The 18,191-nt window shown below is 33.4% G+C and overlaps 3 protein-coding genes across 3 annotated transcripts; 2 read left to right on the top strand and 1 right to left on the bottom strand.

The window, feature by feature from the left end:
* The first annotated feature begins 797 nt into the window (after positions 1–797).
* LOC109810263 (U-box domain-containing protein 1) lies at positions 798–3,458 on the top strand. Its single transcript, XM_020373689.3, has one exon. The coding sequence runs from the start codon at positions 1,321–1,323 to the stop codon at positions 3,370–3,372; it is 2,052 nt and encodes a 683-aa protein (XP_020229278.1). The 5' UTR covers positions 798–1,320; the 3' UTR covers positions 3,373–3,458.
* A 3,174-nt stretch (positions 3,459–6,632) lies between these two features.
* Positions 6,633–9,662, top strand: LOC109810274 (SGNH hydrolase-type esterase superfamily protein). The gene is made up of 3 exons (XM_020373699.3): positions 6,633–7,818; positions 7,942–8,215; positions 8,482–9,662. The coding sequence occupies exons 1-3, from the start codon at positions 7,213–7,215 to the stop codon at positions 8,673–8,675; spliced, it is 1,074 nt and encodes a 357-aa protein (XP_020229288.1). The 5' UTR covers positions 6,633–7,212; the 3' UTR covers positions 8,676–9,662.
* A 1,091-nt stretch (positions 9,663–10,753) lies between these two features.
* On the bottom strand, positions 10,754–17,147 carry LOC109792647 (Outer membrane OMP85 family protein). Its single transcript, XM_020352074.3, has 4 exons — positions 16,467–17,147; positions 15,707–16,192; positions 11,455–11,967; positions 10,754–11,140 (listed from the first exon to the last, which is right to left on the bottom strand). The coding sequence occupies exons 1-4, from the start codon at positions 16,974–16,976 to the stop codon at positions 11,057–11,059; spliced, it is 1,593 nt and encodes a 530-aa protein (XP_020207663.1). The 5' UTR covers positions 16,977–17,147; the 3' UTR covers positions 10,754–11,056.
* Between the last annotated feature and the right edge of the window lie 1,044 nt (positions 17,148–18,191).

The raw sequence follows: 18,191 nt of genomic DNA, 5'->3' as shown, positions 1-18,191 counted from the left end.
TATAGTACTTTAAGGAAGGTTCTATTAATGTTACTTGTTTTTTGTCTAAAGGGTTACATTGAGCCTTGTTGGCAACTGAAATTGTTCTCCGGGTCATGTAGACAAGCATGCTTAAAAAATTTAGAAGTGAAGTGGTCTTAGGTGCCTTAAATAATGTTTACCTATCTTTGTCAAAGTCACAAACATATTTATATAGCATAGTAGCTTCAGTTGTTTGTAACAAGTAAGATTATGATTATACAAGAAGTTTGACCTACATAGCAGAGGAACCGGCCAGAAACATACAAACTTTGCTACAGTTAGAGGCCTTTTAATCTTTCAAAATTCAAGAATTTGTTATAATTGTTATAAGTAGAGCCACTTTTCTGTTGGTGTGGCTGTTCATTGATCTCATGAGCAATCTAGGATTTTCTTAAGTGACGCTCTCATGCACTGCCATATAAGCACATCCATGTTAGCATAGAAAAATTATTAGATAGTACTTCTATCAAATATTTATAGTCTCAAGTTATGTATTCAAATTAAAATTACATAATTAGAATAAAAAAAATCCGCAAAAGAAACATGGCACTAAAATTAAATTTAAATTTGGATGATCAAAAGTGGAATTAAGTCCTTAATATACGATGCAAAAAGAGGAACAAAAGTTGAGACTTATTATAGAGGCTGCAACGGATCCTGCGGCGGAAGACGACAAATTAAATGACATAAGAAATGGTAACTGGATGGCACGATGATTTTAGAATCAGCCGTTGAGGTTTTCAGGAGTCATAATCTACATATAATGCTCAATTTTCCTGAAACGACGGATCAAGAAAATGAAATGTTATGAGTGCTCTTGGACTGTACTTATATCAAATATCAAGTTGCACTGAAAAATATTCATTTGGATATCTCATCAGACAAGCCTAAAGATTTTCAATGGTGGACATACCAAGCTGTTGAAAGTTGTTTGACAAGGCTCATTAACAAAAAATATTCACGTTTGAATAAAAAAAATGGCTCAAAGTATTCATGTTTGAATAAAAAACTGGCTGGAGAATATAACTAATCTTGCAAGCCAGGAAAATCCTCCAAATGGCAGCACCCCAAGAAATACTCAACTCTCTCCAATACTTTTCTTCTTGTCTGTAGCACTAACTGCACAAATAGAAAGAGTCAAAGTACCATGCATTTAATTAAACATCTAACTTCTTTGACAGTTATTTTAATGTAAAAAAATGTCTTAAGAAGCTCTCAGAATAATCCAATTCCTTGTAGAGAGCAAATTTTGTGAACCATAAGAATGAACGGAAGCATCATCGTAACGTAAGGACCACAATGAATAATGTTCTATCATCGTTGATGGTCTCCCCAGACTTGTTACCATCTGGATCCTTGCTAGGTTCATTGATTCACTTATCCAATGAAGTTGGCTCAATGGAGAAGTTTCCCTTGGTGCACACAAGGAATGTTTCATCCATGATAAGGAGGATCAAGCTCCTCTCTTCTTTGTTTGAAGAGATTCAAGAAACGGGTACTCCACTTCCTCCCTCATCAATCCTTTGTCTCACTGAACTCTTCTCTGTGATCAGAAGAGTGAAGATTTTGATCCAAGAATGCAAGGATGGAAGCTCTCTTTGGAGTCTCATACAGTTAGAGTTCATTGCAAACCAATTTTATGTGCTTGTAAAGGAGATGGGAAGGGCCCTTGATATCCTTCCTTTGAGTTTGCTTAATGTAACATCAGATATAAGGGAACAAGTGGAGCTTCTTCATAAGCAAGCAAAGAGGGTTGAGTTACTCATTGATCCTAGAGAGATTCAAAGAAGAGAACATCTAATACAAGTGATGGCCAACAACAGTTTTCAAAACAATAAGAACAAGGGTTTTATTGACTTTGACAAAGTGGAAGAGATATTAAGCAGCATTGGTTTGAGAACCCCTTCAGATTATGATGGAGAAATATCCAAGTTAGAGGCTGAAGCTCAGAATCAAGCTGGCACAGGAGGACTAATTGTTGTATCCAATATAAATAATCTCATATCTCTTGTCTCTTATTCAAAATCCATGATATTCAGAGATGGAGAGTGTGACAGAAAAAATGAAGATTGTAAGCCACTATCTGCATTTTTACACAACAAAGTCCATGATAGTTCTTCATCCTCTCAGTCCATGACGCCAAATGTTCCTGATGAATTTCGTTGCCCCATTTCACTTGACTTAATGAGGGACCCCGTGATTGTGTCATCGGGACACACTTATGATAGAACCTCAATTGCACAATGGATAAACTCTGGCCATCACAGTTGCCCCAAAAGTGGGCAAAGGCTAATTCACACTGCTCTAATACCAAACTATGCATTAAAGAGCCTCGTTCATCAATGGTGCTATGACAACAATGTCCCAGTGAATGAGCCTACAACTGAGGGAAACAACATTAGCAAGAAGAATTTGAACGAAGAAGCTATTGATCATATTTCTGCAAACAAAGCAGCTGCAGATGCTGTCAAAATGACAGCAGAATTTCTAGTTGGAAAATTGGCAACCGGTTCTGCTGATATCCAAAGACAAGCTGCATATGAACTTCGATTACTCGCGAAAACCGGCATGGATAACCGGAGAGTCATAGCCGAGGTAGGGGCTATTCCCTTTCTTGTAACACTTCTAGGATCTCAAGACTCAAGGATCCAAGAGCACGCTGTGACAGCTTTGTTCAACCTTTCAATATTCGACAACAACAAGCTTCTGATCATGGCAGCAGGAGCAGTTGGCAACATAGTAGAAGTACTAGAATCGGGGAAGACAATGGAGGCAAGGGAAAATGCAGCAGCATCAATATATAGCTTGTCAATGGTAGATGAGTGCAAAGTGCAAATTGGAGGAAGAGCAAAAGTAATACCTGCCTTAGTTGGACTCTTGAAAGAAGGTACTCCAATTGGGAAAAGAGATGCTGCAAGTGCACTTTTCAACCTTGCAGTGTACAATCCTAACAAGGGAAACATTGTTGAAGCTGGTGCAGTTCCTGTGTTGGTTGAGTTGTTGATGGATGATAAGGCTGGCGTAACAGATGATGCACTTGCTGTGCTAGCTTTGCTTCTTGGATGCTCTCAGGGGCTAGAAGAGATAAGGAATAGTAGAGCATTGGTGCCACTTCTTATTGATCTTCTGAGATTTGGATCAGTGAAAGGGAAGGAAAATTCAATAACCCTTTTGCTAGGATTGTGCAAAGAAGAGGGGGAAGTGGTGGCAAGGAGGCTATTGGCAAATCCAAGGAGCATTCCTTCTCTTCAAAGCTTGGCTGTTGATGGCTCTTTGAGAGCTAGGAGAAAGGCTGATGCATTACTTAGGTTCCTCAATAGGTGCTGCTCTCAGCCTCATCATTCTGTTTGATAGAGTAGGGTGTGTTGTAATCACATGACTTCACAAATGCAGAGTTGTATATTTTGTGAATGGTATACATGAAAAATTGGTCATCATTTGTTGTTTTGTTTGCAACTTTCTGGTATCAGAACTTTGGAGCTTTGTCCAATGATTGATGATAAGGAAATAATCCTCGGATGAGTCAATTATCACTTGAGCAAATGATTTAGTACCAGAATAGTTAAGATTTAAGAATGTAAATCGAATAGTGCTAGTGCCTAACTCTATTTACTTGTCGATATGTCTATGTTGGCTTTACAAGTTTTAGCTTCATCTGCAGTTGGTGATTTGATATATAAATCGAATTCAACCTGTCTACCAACCTTGCATTCGGTTGTACGGAGGAATATATCATGTTGCAGTACGCAGTGTAGCTTGCAAATCTTGATTCGAGTGGTACAATTTGGGTAATTTTGTCATCTTTTGGAATGAAATCTTAAATTTTAAGTTGAGATGGAGTGTTAAATTTAAGTTAGCATGTAGGCCGGTGAGATGGGGTATTAAATTATAAGGGGTTAAATATTTTTTTATCTCTACAAAATTAGTTAATTTATATGTTGAATGATTATGTACTAATATAAAATTATGATTAACTCCAAGCGTGTGCGTTTAAGCAAGATCAGGGGTTCGAATCCTGCCTTGTGTATGTAGTCGCGTTAAATTTTGGGGCTAACATAGCGAGGAGATTAGTCACTCCTATTATATATATATATATATATATATATGACTTTTTAAGTAATGTATATATGCACTACTTTTTTAAGTAGTCTATAGTAATATAAATTTATAAATATTTTCTAGTAACTGGACAGTACTGCTATTTTTATATTTCACATGGAGCATCTATATTCCAAAATCTTAAAGTGGTTCTTGCTTATTAAAAACAGTTGTCGATAAGAATCATGCGATAGAGTATTTTGTAATAGTTCTTAAATAAGTATGGTTACTTATTTAACCACATATGCTTATGTTATTTAAAAAATAATAATAAAAATGCATGTATAATATAAAGTAATATATCTGTTACATTTTAACCTTGTATAATATATATGAACTTTATTTTAAGTCGTTATTTTAATGTTAAAGAATTAAATATTTATTATTTTATTATAGTTTTACATACCAACATGTATATAAATATGTTTCGGATCAATTTTTTTACGCATCTAAATCTCTCAATTCTCTCATTTTTAATTAGTTAGCCATGATAATTATTAAAAATAATTATTTGGTTTTAATTTTTTAAAATAAAATTAAATAGATAAATACAATTGTCATGGTCAAATAGACTTGATTTCTGGGCCAAATAAAAAACAAGCCATTATTTCGGGCGTAAATTCTTAGAATTGGGCCTAAATTCTTAGAATTCAACCTAAATTACATGTTCAAACAGGTCCATATTCAAATTCAAATTATTACCCTATTATTTTTTAAAAGAAAAAGAGTAATCAATCATCTTAAATTTTACTTTTTATAAATGAATATCATAAACTTTATTTTATCCTAATCAATCCTTAATCTTTATCTGATTTTTAAATAAACATTATCAACTTTAATTTTATTTCAATTAATCATTAAATTTTACTTCTTTTACAAATAAACACTCTCAATTTTAATTTCATTCTAATTGATTTTAATATTTGATAATTTATTATTTTTAAAGAGTTTTCAGATTATCAATTTAGAGATAAATTATTTATTTTATATATTAATCATTCATTAATATTTTTTATATTATAATTTTCTTCTTCAAAATATAATAAAAATACGTGTTTAGAGAAAAAAAAAGAATGATAAAAGCAATTCTTCATTTGATTTTTTTTTTTCTTTTAAATTATATGGTATTTTAATATATATATATATATATATATATATATATATATAACTAGTATATATGTACCAAAAAATTAATAAATAAGTGATTTAAAATAAATAAATGATTGATATTTTTTTTATCTTAATAATTTAATTTCAATATAATAAGATACTTACAAAAAAAAAAATAAAGATAAAATTGCAGGTGTTTATTTGCAAAAATTGTAAAGTTTAAGGATAAATTATAATAAAATTAAAGTTTATGATGTGTATTTGTTAATAAAACAAAATTTAAAAATCAATTGGAATAAATTTAAAATTTGTAGTGTTTATTTAAAAAAAATGAAATTTAACGAAGTTAAATACTTTTTTCTCTTTTCAAAAACTCAATAGTCAAAATTTGCTATATTTAGGCCTAAATTTTTTTGGGTTGGCATTTCTACTTCCATACAAATATTCTGTTTTAAAAACTTTTCTTCTAGTATTTATCTTCATCCTCTCTTATCACACAATTTAAATTCTAATTTAAACTAATTTGTCTATTTTATCTTTGTTTTTTTTTAATGATTTTTTCTGATTTCTTTGCGAAAATTATCTTTAACTTTTTACTTTCTTTATTAATTTAAATTATTTTTTTCATCTCTTTTATGCTTTAAATTTCTTTATCTATGACATGATTTAAACTACTTTTCTCTTCCGATCTCTCATTTCATAGAGATAAATTATCATCAATTTCTTGGAGATAAAGATTTATCAATATCTTTTCATAATAAATTATCATTTCATTCATTTGAAGATTTATCGATATCTTTGCGTAACAACTTATCATTTCATTCATTTAGATATATTTAATATTCTCCTATAAAAAAATTATTAAATTTTATTAAAGTTATTTGATATATTTACTTTATTTTTATGATAATAATTATCTATACCTATTATAAAAGGGATATATATGTAACTGCTTTTGGTCTCCACGTTTTAGTAGATCATTATATTCCTCGGATGTAAAAAAAATTATTATATTCTTTCTAAATAATTAGACACAACCTTCTAATATTCTATCTATATATAATTATTAAAAATATAAAGTGTCTTGACCTCTCTAATAATTATAAAATGCATGTACATATTGAAAATAACCGTTGTCATGCACAAAATAAATCACTTGTTTCTATTTTTTTTAATAATAATTGACTTCAAATATTACTCATTACTTATCCTTTATTATTATTATTCATCTTTTGGTTATAAGAAATGAGATCTCGAAATAGATATAGATAAATAAATAAAGATATTGGTATTTAGATAAATAATAATTTAGATAACGTACTGTATTCCCTTTGATTATATTAAAATAACCCAAATTAAATCTTTTAAGTCTTCTATTTCCGAAATTTCAACTTTCCAAGCATGGATATACATAAACTGAAAACAATTTTGTCCGTGTTGCTTTAAATTTTATATTTAGATTAAAAAGAATGTAATAGCAAAAATAAAAGATAAAGAAATTAAAACTTATCAAAAGACCCAAAAAGTTTTTTATTTCAAGTCTTTTTGGTTTCCGAAAATTCATTTTTTTCGCGTGCATATGGATATATTTTAATATAAACCAAAAACAATATTCTGCATTTCTTGAAAATTTAAAATTAGATTAAAATTATTAAAATTATATTAATAAAGAAAAAAAAATCCAAATATAAAGCACGAAACGTAACATGCATTTTTAAATTAATTGATAGCCGATCGAGAATCATTATCTACCATTTTCTAATCAGCATGAAAAAATCCTTCTGTTGAGGATTTGCTTATAGATGATTGAAATCTATAAAAAAAACCTAATCATTTATCATCCAACAAGAGATCACATTTATATCTTGGAGTCTTTTTATCATGTCACACAAACTCTATAAATAGAACATAGTATTCATGAACTAGCACATACCCCTTCAAGCGAAAATTAGTTACCTACATCCATCACATTATCAAGTTGTCATGGCTTCCATAGCAAAGTTCTTCTTCATTCTCCTCTCCCTTTGCATGCTAAATTCCGTGACTACCGCTAGTAATGTCACTGCTATCTTCGCCTTTGGCGACTCTACCGTAGATTCGGGTAACAACAATCACTTTAACACTCTCTTTCGTAGTGACCACTTACCCTATGGTCGTGACTTTCCCACCCACCTTCCAACGGGGAGGTTCTCAAACGGGAAAATAGCGACCGATTTCCTTGCCCAAATTCTTGGCATCAAAGATCTCTTACCTGCTTATCTTAACCCACTTGTGACCGATAATGATTTGATCACTGGAGTGAGTTTTGCCTGTGGTGGTGCCGGCTTGGACCCCAACACCGTGGCATTGGCCAAGGTTTTTGGCTTGTCCACTCAATATGGTTTGTTTGAACAAGCCATGCGAAGGATAAGTAGCGTTTATGGAGAAGAAAAAGCGACCAATATCGTCGAAAACGCTTTGTTTGTGATTAGTATTGGGACTAATGATATGCTCTACAATGTATATTTGTCACCGGTGAGGATCACTCGCTATGGTTCTATTTCCTCGTACCAAGATTTCATGCTACAAAATCTTGATGCTTTTATTCAGGTTTGTATTTTATGTTACATGCATGTTAATTACATGCACTTAAAATAATTATCTAACCAAGGTTTAATTTGTTGTAAAGTAGTAACGTTTTTTTTTCTTTTTGATTAATGTATGATATTGTAGAGGCTCTACGCTGCAGGAGCACGTCGCATTTTGGTGGCAGGTCTTCCTCCAATTGGGTGTCTCCCAATAGAAATAACATTAACAAGCATGCTACCAAGCCAACACTGGCTCCAACGTTTGTGTAACATCCAACAGAACTTGGATTCTAAAGGCTACAACAACAAGCTTCAATCCCATATTCATTTACTCCAATCCACACTCACAGCTGCTAAGATCGCTTATTTTGATATCTATAAGCCCATTCTGGATATGGTCCGAAATCCAGCCAAATATGGTAAGTAATTACTCACTCAATTTTTTATTAGGTTTAATAGTCATAAAAGTTTTATACAGCTCATCAAGACTTTTAAAATAATTATCATATATAAAAGGTAACGAACTTATTATACAAAATTATCGTTAGTATGAATTTTAAAATAATTATTATAGAAGGGTTGTGATGGAATGATAATGTAAAAAATATAACTTATTTTCTATATATATAATATTTCTTCTATTTTTTATTTTATATATTATAACTTTGCTGGTGAATTTATGAAGGCTTTGAAGAAACAGTTGATGGATGCTGTGGCACAGGGCTATTGGAGATGGGTCCTGTGTGCAATATAATGGAACTAACATGCCCTGATTCGTCAAAGTATCTGTTCTGGGATGCTGTGCACCTTACTGAAGCAGGAAACTACTTTCTTGCCCAGAGTGGTCGAAAAAATGTGCTTCCATACCTTACTAATTAGGCCACTACAATTTTAGATTTTATATAAGCATTTTTTTTCTTGGGATAAATGTTTTATCTTGTTCTTGTTCGTGACAGTTTGGCTAGGAATTTTATTTTATCTATGGTGCGTTTTATTTTTAGACTTTACTTTATTTTGATATATATTGTTGTTTGATTAGCATTTGATTGAATCGTACTTTTGATATTATTTCTATATAATAAATTGGAATAGGCAATTTCAAAGTCTTGCTTTCCTATGTCAATTAAACATTTTTTTTATCGGTAGCAAAATGTTACAAAAACAGCGATTGAAATCTTTGATAATAATCCCTTTTGTTTCTCTCTATTCATGCAATTAGATGATAAGACTTCTGTACGTGTAGCGACTATTGCAAGTAATAATTTTTCTAAACAGTGTAAATCAGGTATCACTCTTAGGAATTGAGGGTTTATTCGCAATTTCGCAAACGCAATCCTAATAGGAACTACAAAGGATAACTTGATTTGATTAGTAAAAAAGAGCAATTAAAATTGAAAAATAGCAGTATAGTTTTTTTTAGTTTTTTTTTTTATTTAGCAAATTGACAAACAAGATCGCATTAAAATAAAAATAAATTAAATGAGAACTTTGAGATTATATTTTACTCTATTTCACCCAAAATTTCATATATGGGTTTTAAATGATCAATTCCACTTCTTGGTTTGTCGATTTACTGGATTTTCTAATTTATTTAAATACTAGTTTCTTAGGCAATTGAACTCAACTCCCAATTAACAACCTGATAGTTTGGGTGGAATTAAAAAGGAACGAATATTTAGATTAAAAATATCTACGATAGAGATAAGTAGCATCCAATGACTATTTCTATCTTAATAGTCTATGTCTCGTATATAAGGTAAATTCTCATCTATAAAATGAATTTAAAAATATTCTAAAAGAGGTTAAGCCTTAAGAAGCATTAAATTTATAATATAAAACCACAAAGAAAAATAAATTTATTTTTTCATTGACATTCCTTTTTTGGGTAAATGTCCAAACAATTTATTAATTTGGCACGGTCAACAGAAAACACTAAACTAACGTTTTTATGTCCATATGGAATATCTTAATGTTGTTAACGTTTTACAAAAGCGTAGTAACGATTTCAAGACTTTTATTTGTAACTCTCAAGTTGACTATTTATAAAATCTCATGGTCACACTTGTTTTAAAATAAATCAAACATTGTAAATTGAACTTAAAAATATTTCATTCTATAGGAAGCTGGACTTAAAAAACCTTAAAACACATGCTCATATGGTTTATTTAGATGAAAGAAAAAGTATAAATAATAATGTTTTTTACTAGGTTAGAAATAAAAAAATAAATTTTATAACAAATCTAACTTTGGAAAAACGTTTTTCAGAAGAGACCTTGCAATAGAAAATAATTAACATTTCCAAAAGTAAGAATTAAGCCCATCTCCGGTAAGAGTTAAGTTCTTAAATATAAACTAATTTTTATAAATTTTACTATTGAAACTTACTCACATGTGCAAAACGTGTAAAAACTGCTCTTATATAAGAACTATTCAAGAACTGGTTGTCATCAATAATTTTTTTTATTACTATACTCACTTAAATAAAAATAGAAAATGCGAAGCTTATAAAATGAATTAAAAACTCAAGTCCCGTCCTTTAAATGAAACAGAAAAAAATAGAGAAAGTTCTTACATTTTAAGCGGCATAAGGACAAAAAGAAATAAATAAATTAATTAAAATGAGTTCTATTATTAGAAACACTAAGGGAGTTCAATAAAATGAAAGATTATTTATATAAAAAAAAGGACTATTTTCCGAAGAGGGAGTGCAGGGAAATGAAGAATCAACCTTTTAAAAAACAAGGGAGTACAACCAAATTAGGGTATGAAAGTAAATTTATAAACCAGAAACAAGGGAATATGGGTGTTCTTAGCAAACAGGGTATAAGTCTCCCTAATATTAACACAATCAACAGTCACCAAATTTCCGCATATTGTTGGGCCCTGTTGAAGCATTTTTTTTTTGAAGAAATAAAACATTACACACACAATACATAACAATCTCCACACAGAAGATCTCTCAACCAATAAAAGAGTGGTGTATACTTCACAATCCAAGCAGGATGGAAGAAGTAAAGAATTCTCAGTGGCAATGAATCTACAATTCACGATTGCAGTACATGAGTGAATAATTTTTGAATTTCGTACAACTTCGTGTAGAATAAACAACTGCAGATGTATTATATGAATGAATGTCCTATCTTATTTTGTCAGGTATATAAATACCGTGCTGGGATAGTAGATATAGATAGCAAAAGAATATTTAATGCTTGAAGAACTACACAAAAATTAAAAAGAAAATCTGACAGAGAACACAGCTGCTACGAAGGAGCTGAGAAGCTAAACCTAAATCCAGTCTTCCCACGATCATGTTCATCCTTTCTTAGTATGTAGAAGTAATTACCCTGAAACAAGAAATATGTTGGTGAAGAAATCATAGAAAGCTTTGATATAACACATAAATAGCAATTTAATAAAAGGCAACGGTGGAGGGCAGGAGAGAATGAGATTTACTAATCCTGATAACAATGCAACAAGATTTCAAAGATTAAAAAAATCTGTTTCTCTTTTATTTTCTTCCAATATCAAAATATAACAAGGTTATCCCAAAATCCTCTATTTTTGTTTCGCTGACATTTTACTTTAAACTCTCCCAAAACTTTTTGTTAGTTTGAGCTTCTTTTTAATTAAATATAAAGAAATTAGAACAAATGCTAACCTCTAGGCGGAACAGTCTAGTAGGAATGACAATTCCACATCCCACTGACATTCGAAAGGATTCTAAGAACTTCCGAGGAGAGAAGTGCCTATATTCATTCTGAGTTAATTTAGCAGCATTCCCAGAACCAGCAAAAACATGCCCATGAATTCCATGTTCTGTGAACCACCTAATTGGAAGATCAAAAGAGAGATCTGCAAAAGCAGTAACAGCAAGATCTCCACCAATGAAGTCCCATCCAGAGGAATCAACATTGTTATCATTAAACCCATCCCTATTTTGCCTCCGTGGTTCAGTAGGACCTAGTCCTCTAGTTTTAAATCCCCATAATGTCGTTGGTCCTCCAATGGTGCAAACTGGAGAAAAATCACCACCCAAATAAAACCTTTCTGGAAGGGGAGATGGCTTGGTTTTGAACCCAAGCCCCCATGGAAAAACAGCACCAGCAGATACCCCAAGGTTTAGCGCTGCATTGTAAAACCCAAAAGGGACCGCAAAGCGAACATCAAACTCCTGCATTAGAACTTATAAAAGTTAAATGAGTTACTCGAGAAAAAATACTTTGAAGAAACAGAGCAAACAAAAGAAATATTAAAATGTAGAAGAGTTTTCTAAAACAGTTTTTTTTTATAGTAAAACCCCATTTTCATCCTTGAAATTGTAAAGCAATGTCATAATAGTACCTAGATTTAACTTTGGCAAAGTCCCCTAAATTGAATTTTGTTAGCAAAGTCAGTCCTTGTTAGTCAGCCACTTTGATAACCCGCGTCTAATATGACATGTTACCTATCATTTTGGCAGCCATGTGGAAGCCCAATAATTCTCCTTGTCGCAACCCGAAAATTTCCGATCTTGCGACCTATGGTTTAGACATCCTTTCGAAGATCTCATCAATTAAGGAATGCTCGGACACCAGACTAATCCTTAATCAATGATTTTGAAAATAGGTTCTATGGAGTCGCCACCAATATTTTACTCAAAACATTGGAAAAAGAAAAGATTTTTTGAAAGATCCAATAATGGCCTTGATAACCAGAATTGGGTTCGGGGGTCGGTTACGTGTAAGGAAGGTATTAAACACCCTTACAACGCCCTAAATCGGTACCCTATGATGAAGTTAATGCGATAATAAATAATAAATTAAATATTATATCCCCTTTTATTGATGATTATTTACATGATTTAAAATTAAATTACACGGTAAACTCCTAAAATATCTACATAATTACGTTTATAATAATAATATGTAAAATAAAATAAGAGAAAGATAAAACGAGAGATTGATGAGTAATACCTTGGAACAAGCTTTATTGGATCTTCAACTATGGAGGTTTTAGGTGCTTTGTGGAAACCTTTCACACTACAATAAGCCTCACAAAACTCAAGAAGTACAATAGGAGAGAGAGAGAGAAAAAAAAAAGGGAGAAATTTCGAGCTCTATGGAGCTTTGGACGAAATTTTGGAGGTCCTCAGAAATGTGCCCAAGCTCTCTATTTATAGGCTTCAGACAGGGTCTAGAACGGCCCGTTCTGGATATGGCCGTTATGTAGTATTTTCGTACCCTAGAACGGCCCGTTCTGAAATCAGAACGGCCCGTTCCGGGGAACCAGAACGGCCCGTTCTGATTTCAGAACGGCCCGTTCTGGGATACACATTTTAGGCCATTTGATTGGTTTGGAACAGCCCGTTCTGGTCTAGAACGGCCCGTTCCAACCTATATCTTTTTAGGCATTTTAGAAACCCAGAACGGCCCGTTCTGATCGAGAACGGCCCGTTCCGGACGGGAACGGCCCGTTCCGGACGGGAACGGCCCGTTCCGGGCCACTAAAAAAATTGGTTTGGGCCTTTGGGCCCTCTGATGTCCTATCTTGCTGTTTGTTTGCCCCCTGGACGAAATTGGGTGTCTACACTCCTTATGTGGAAGCCCAATAATTCCTGCATAAGGAGGGACCTATTTGAAAGAAATTTGTAGTATCAGTTACTTTTTCTTCTATACCTTGTTAGTTGTTTGGTGTCAACATAAACTATCATGGTTCTTCTGCTCACATCAATAACGGCGATGAATTCAGACAGCCACATTCTGTTGTTACACAAACCATGAACACCGACACCGTCATCTTCACCAAGCAACCAACCCCAACAGACCCTCTTCCAACCTCATCAAGAGTATGCCACGTTCACTAGGGCCTCTGAAAATACTCAGAAGCCATTGTTTGTCCACCACAACAGTTACCATTCTTTCATCAAATCAAACTGATATGACAACCCACCATGACCACCATCTTGCTGAAAATCAAACCAACCAAACAACCACAAACCACAATCACTACAACAATACATAATGACTCTCACTGCACCACAATGTCATCCCCTCAGAGTCATTATCTAATGCTATCTGAACCACCACATCACCACCCCAACCTTGCTTCTATTGTCGCCTACCTCATGCCACCACTCCACAAGCCTCCTCTTCCCATCCATGCACGACCTCACCACACCACTCATAAAGAGACACAACACATTGCATTGATTAACTCCTACTTTTGTATCAAACCCAAGTAAACAAATTTTCTATTCCCATCGCGGTTTCTTCGTCCTTGGTCTCCATCCCCCTCTCTTTGCAACCATAAAGCTTAAAACCTGATCCCCACTTGCAATGCTTCTTTGATCACCATTTCTAAGACTCTTGGCAAGACTCGCCATTGGATTGCAGCCATTAAGGTTCTCATGCTTTAGGTTCATTTTACTGTAAGTGTATATATATCGTGCAAAATACACAAGCACTTTATGCAAACGTACAATACAATTTCATGTCACATCAATGGATGAGCCTTCTCGAATGTATATACACAACACAAAATATCATAAGAACTTTACGTACATATATACCACACAAACACTACAAGTTAACATGTAGTGACACCAACCAGCTTCTTTATGTATATCATGCTTCTTTCCCACATTTTGTTGCAATGACACTAGAAGATAACAAACATGTGTTGGGCCCGATTGTCCACCTTTTGCACCACCATAGTATGATATTGTCCGCTTTGGGCCCAAGCCCGCACGGTTTTGTTTTTGGGCTCCTTCCCAAAAGGCCTCATACTATGTGGAATGGTGGACACTTATAAACTAGCCAATGTTCCTTCATTTTACCGATGTGGGACTTGGGATGAATCCCAACAAACCTCCCCTCAGACCAAGGACCACATGTCTCGTGATCTCCTCCCCTCAAGCGATAATCCGTCACCATCTTGTACCGCCGTTAACTCTACGGGACACGCCGCCTGAACACCACAATATCAGGAAGACTTTCGACACAAGGCACCAAGTTCGAATCTCCATCGCGAGGCACAACACTGAGGGTCTTCCCGCATCAAACCCAGACGAACCTGGCTCTGATACCACCGATTGTCCACCTTTTGCACCACCATAGTATGATATTGTCCGCTTTGGGCCCAAGCCCGCACGGTTTTGTTTTTGGGCTCCTTCCCAAAAGGCCTCATACTATGTGGAATGGTGGACACTTATAAACTAGCCAATGTTCCTTCATTTTACCGATGTGGGACTTGGGATGAATCCCAACAACATGTTGCAGGACTGTGTATCTGATCAACATATGCTATGAGAACCTTAAAACTAGGTTTGATTTCTTTGAGAACACGCTATTAAATGACATAGCTTAGACATTGTGCTAGGACTCTTATTATCATCATGAAAGGCTGAATTTCTCTCAACCTTTTGCAAAGTACACCATCCTTTAGATTTGAAATTTGCAATTCTTGATGATCTTGACTTCATCAAAGATCCCGAAAAAACACTAAATTTAACAAAATAATCTCAATAGTTAAATAAATACCAAATCTTTTGTAACATATAGATCTATGTTTTTAGTCAAGATCTCCGAAAATTGCAAATTTGAAATCTAAGGGACAATTGGCAAAAGTAGTTTACTTCCAAATGCACAAACTACTGGATTCTCTTTTAAGGGAAGAGATCTTATTTGACAAAGTAGATGGAATCCTTCCACATAAAAAAATCTATTGTTGTAACAGTAATTTACTTAATAATAACATCAAATCATTTAAAAATTTCTGATCACACCAATTTGGAAATTATAGTCACTCTCAATATTATTTGAATAATTCTTACACTAAAAATCATTTAACATAAATGTTAATATTTTTATGCATTGCACATTTATTTGCTGAGTAACATGTTAATTGAAGGATAATAAATGAATTAATCGCACCTGACGCAGAAACCGCAAGCTCCTGTGATCCGGTGTAAGGCCACCAATGTGGGTGGTGGAAAGAAAAGCATATCCTTTTGTTGGCCTAATAGGAGAATTTCTCCTATCAATTTTATACGTATACTTCAAAGAAGACACTAAACCATGCCCAAGCTGCCTCCTTATTGACCTGGATGACATCTGTGATGGATCCGTTAAGGTACGCCATCCAAGAGTGTATGCTAAGTCATGGTGCTTTGTCGAGATCAAGTCAAGAGACGCGCCCAGCAACCGTTCCTTGTAAGAGGATGACTCTTGCCAATCTTGCGAAAGCATTGATATTCGTGCCACAATAGGAGTTAACAATCCTTTAACGCGAGGGGCATACACCCCTACACTCACCTCGGTCGCTTGGTTGGCACCATAGGCCAACGAAGCATCCCATAGATCACCATATCCCAGCAAGTTCTTATACTTAAGAGTACCTTCAGCAGTCCAAGAACTAGTCTACAAACATCACATAAATAAAAAAAATTAGATTCCCTTGTCCTTGTTATCACCGAGGAAAAACATTATGATGTAGCTTGAGACCATTCAATCTGCCATAGAGTGTCAAGGAGGTTAGTTTTACTCAAATCAAAGCTTGAGTATCTATGTAATCAGAGTTAAATTTCCGACTTCAGTTGCATATACGTTTCTGTACAATGTAATGCCTCAAACCAAAGTAACATGTATGCAGTTCGAGTCAATGTATTATCAATTTGAGGAGAAGAGAGTGTACCGAGGGCTTGGTATAAACGCCGCATTCGCCGGAAACTTTGTTATCGGATTCGACAACGTGGACGATGACATTGGCGGTGTTAGGGAGTTCTGGTGGTCCTGCCTCGAGGCGAACATTGCAGGAATCGAAGATTTCGAGCGCTTGAAGCCTGGCAATGGCGATTTGCGAAGCTTGCATAAGCTCCTGCATGGTGGTGGCGTCCTCGATGCCTTTGAGCTCAGCTTCAATCACCCAATCCTTTGTCTTCGTGTTGCCGCTTACAACCACGTCGTGGACGCGGATAGGAACCAGCTCCGACGACAACCGTCGCGATAGGGTTTCCACCTTGAAACGCTGCTCCCGCAACTTGGACTCTGCGGATTGGGGAATTCCGCGATTCGATTCCTGAACGACGTCGTCGTCGTCGTCGTTGTCATCTTCAATGTCGTCATCATCGCGGGGTTCCTCATCGCTGCTGAGGGAGTGTTGTTGACTGCGAATGTTAGGGTTCGGAGGAGACGGTTCTGTCATCGAAATTGAGTGAGTTGAAGGCAAAAAAAGCACTTGGATTCGATTCAGTTCAGTTTGTCACACGATTTATGCTTTGCCTTCGTAATTGACCTTTCCTTTCCTTGTGACTTCCACGCCGCTTACAGTTACAGACTTACAGGTCAGGATTTTCATGTCAAATGAAGCAAACAAATTATGTTAAATGTATATGAATGGATACAATATTATAAAGTAAATTAATTTGCAAAATCTCTTACTATTTTTTTTTAATAAAAATTGCAAAAAAGCAATTGATTTTATTTTCAACTTTTACGCACTATCATATATTTATAAGATTGTGTTGCGACAATGCCATGGAACGAAAATCACTCTGAAGTGATTTTTTCAAAAAATATTATATATATTTTTTTTTATTTTTTTTAAAATAAAATTTTTAGTTTTATTTATTTTATATATATATATATATAGATTTTTTGTCTTTATCATTTACTTTTATTAATGTTATTCGTGTTATGATAACTTGACCAATATTATTTCGAAGTAACATTTTTAATACTAATTTTTTATTTATTTATTGAAGTTACTTTATATTATATACTTATAAAATTATGTTGCGATGTGATGAAAATCACTCCCATGTGAATTTTTTTTTAAAATATTATATATAAATATATATAATTTTATTTACTTTTTATAGTTTTATTTACTTTTTTTAATTTTTATAATTTAAAATATTTTTTTTCTTATATATAATTTTTTTTAATCCTTATCATTTATTTTCATTAATATTATTTGTGTGGTGGGTGATGACTTCACAAAGATTACTTCAAAGTAATATTTTTAACCGTCTTTTTTTATTATTTGTTGAAGTTACTTAATATCATATATTTATAAAATTATGTTGAGATGGGATGAAAATCACTTCGATGTGATTTTTAAAAATATATATTATGTATATAATTTTATTTACTTTTTTTTTATTTTTTTTTATTTCTTAGTTTCTATAATTTAAACAAGTTCTTTTTTATATGGTTTCTTTAATCTTTATCATTTATTTTTATTGATGTTATTTGTGTTGTAATGTCTTAACAAATACTACTTTGAAATAACATTTTTAACATTATTTTTTCTTATTTGTTGAAGTTACTTTATATCGGGTTTAATTGTCTATGATAGCTTTATATTTGATTTTAAACTAGATGTGTGACAGTCATTGTTATATTTTGGTTGTTCCTT

The sequence above is a fragment of the Cajanus cajan genome, chromosome 9 (assembly GCF_000230855.2).
Source record: "Cajanus cajan strain Asha chromosome 9, NIPB_CcT2T_4, whole genome shotgun sequence".
In the NCBI taxonomy this organism is placed as follows: domain Eukaryota; kingdom Viridiplantae; phylum Streptophyta; class Magnoliopsida; order Fabales; family Fabaceae; genus Cajanus; species Cajanus cajan.
This window is presented reverse-complemented; position numbering and strand designations above follow the sequence as displayed.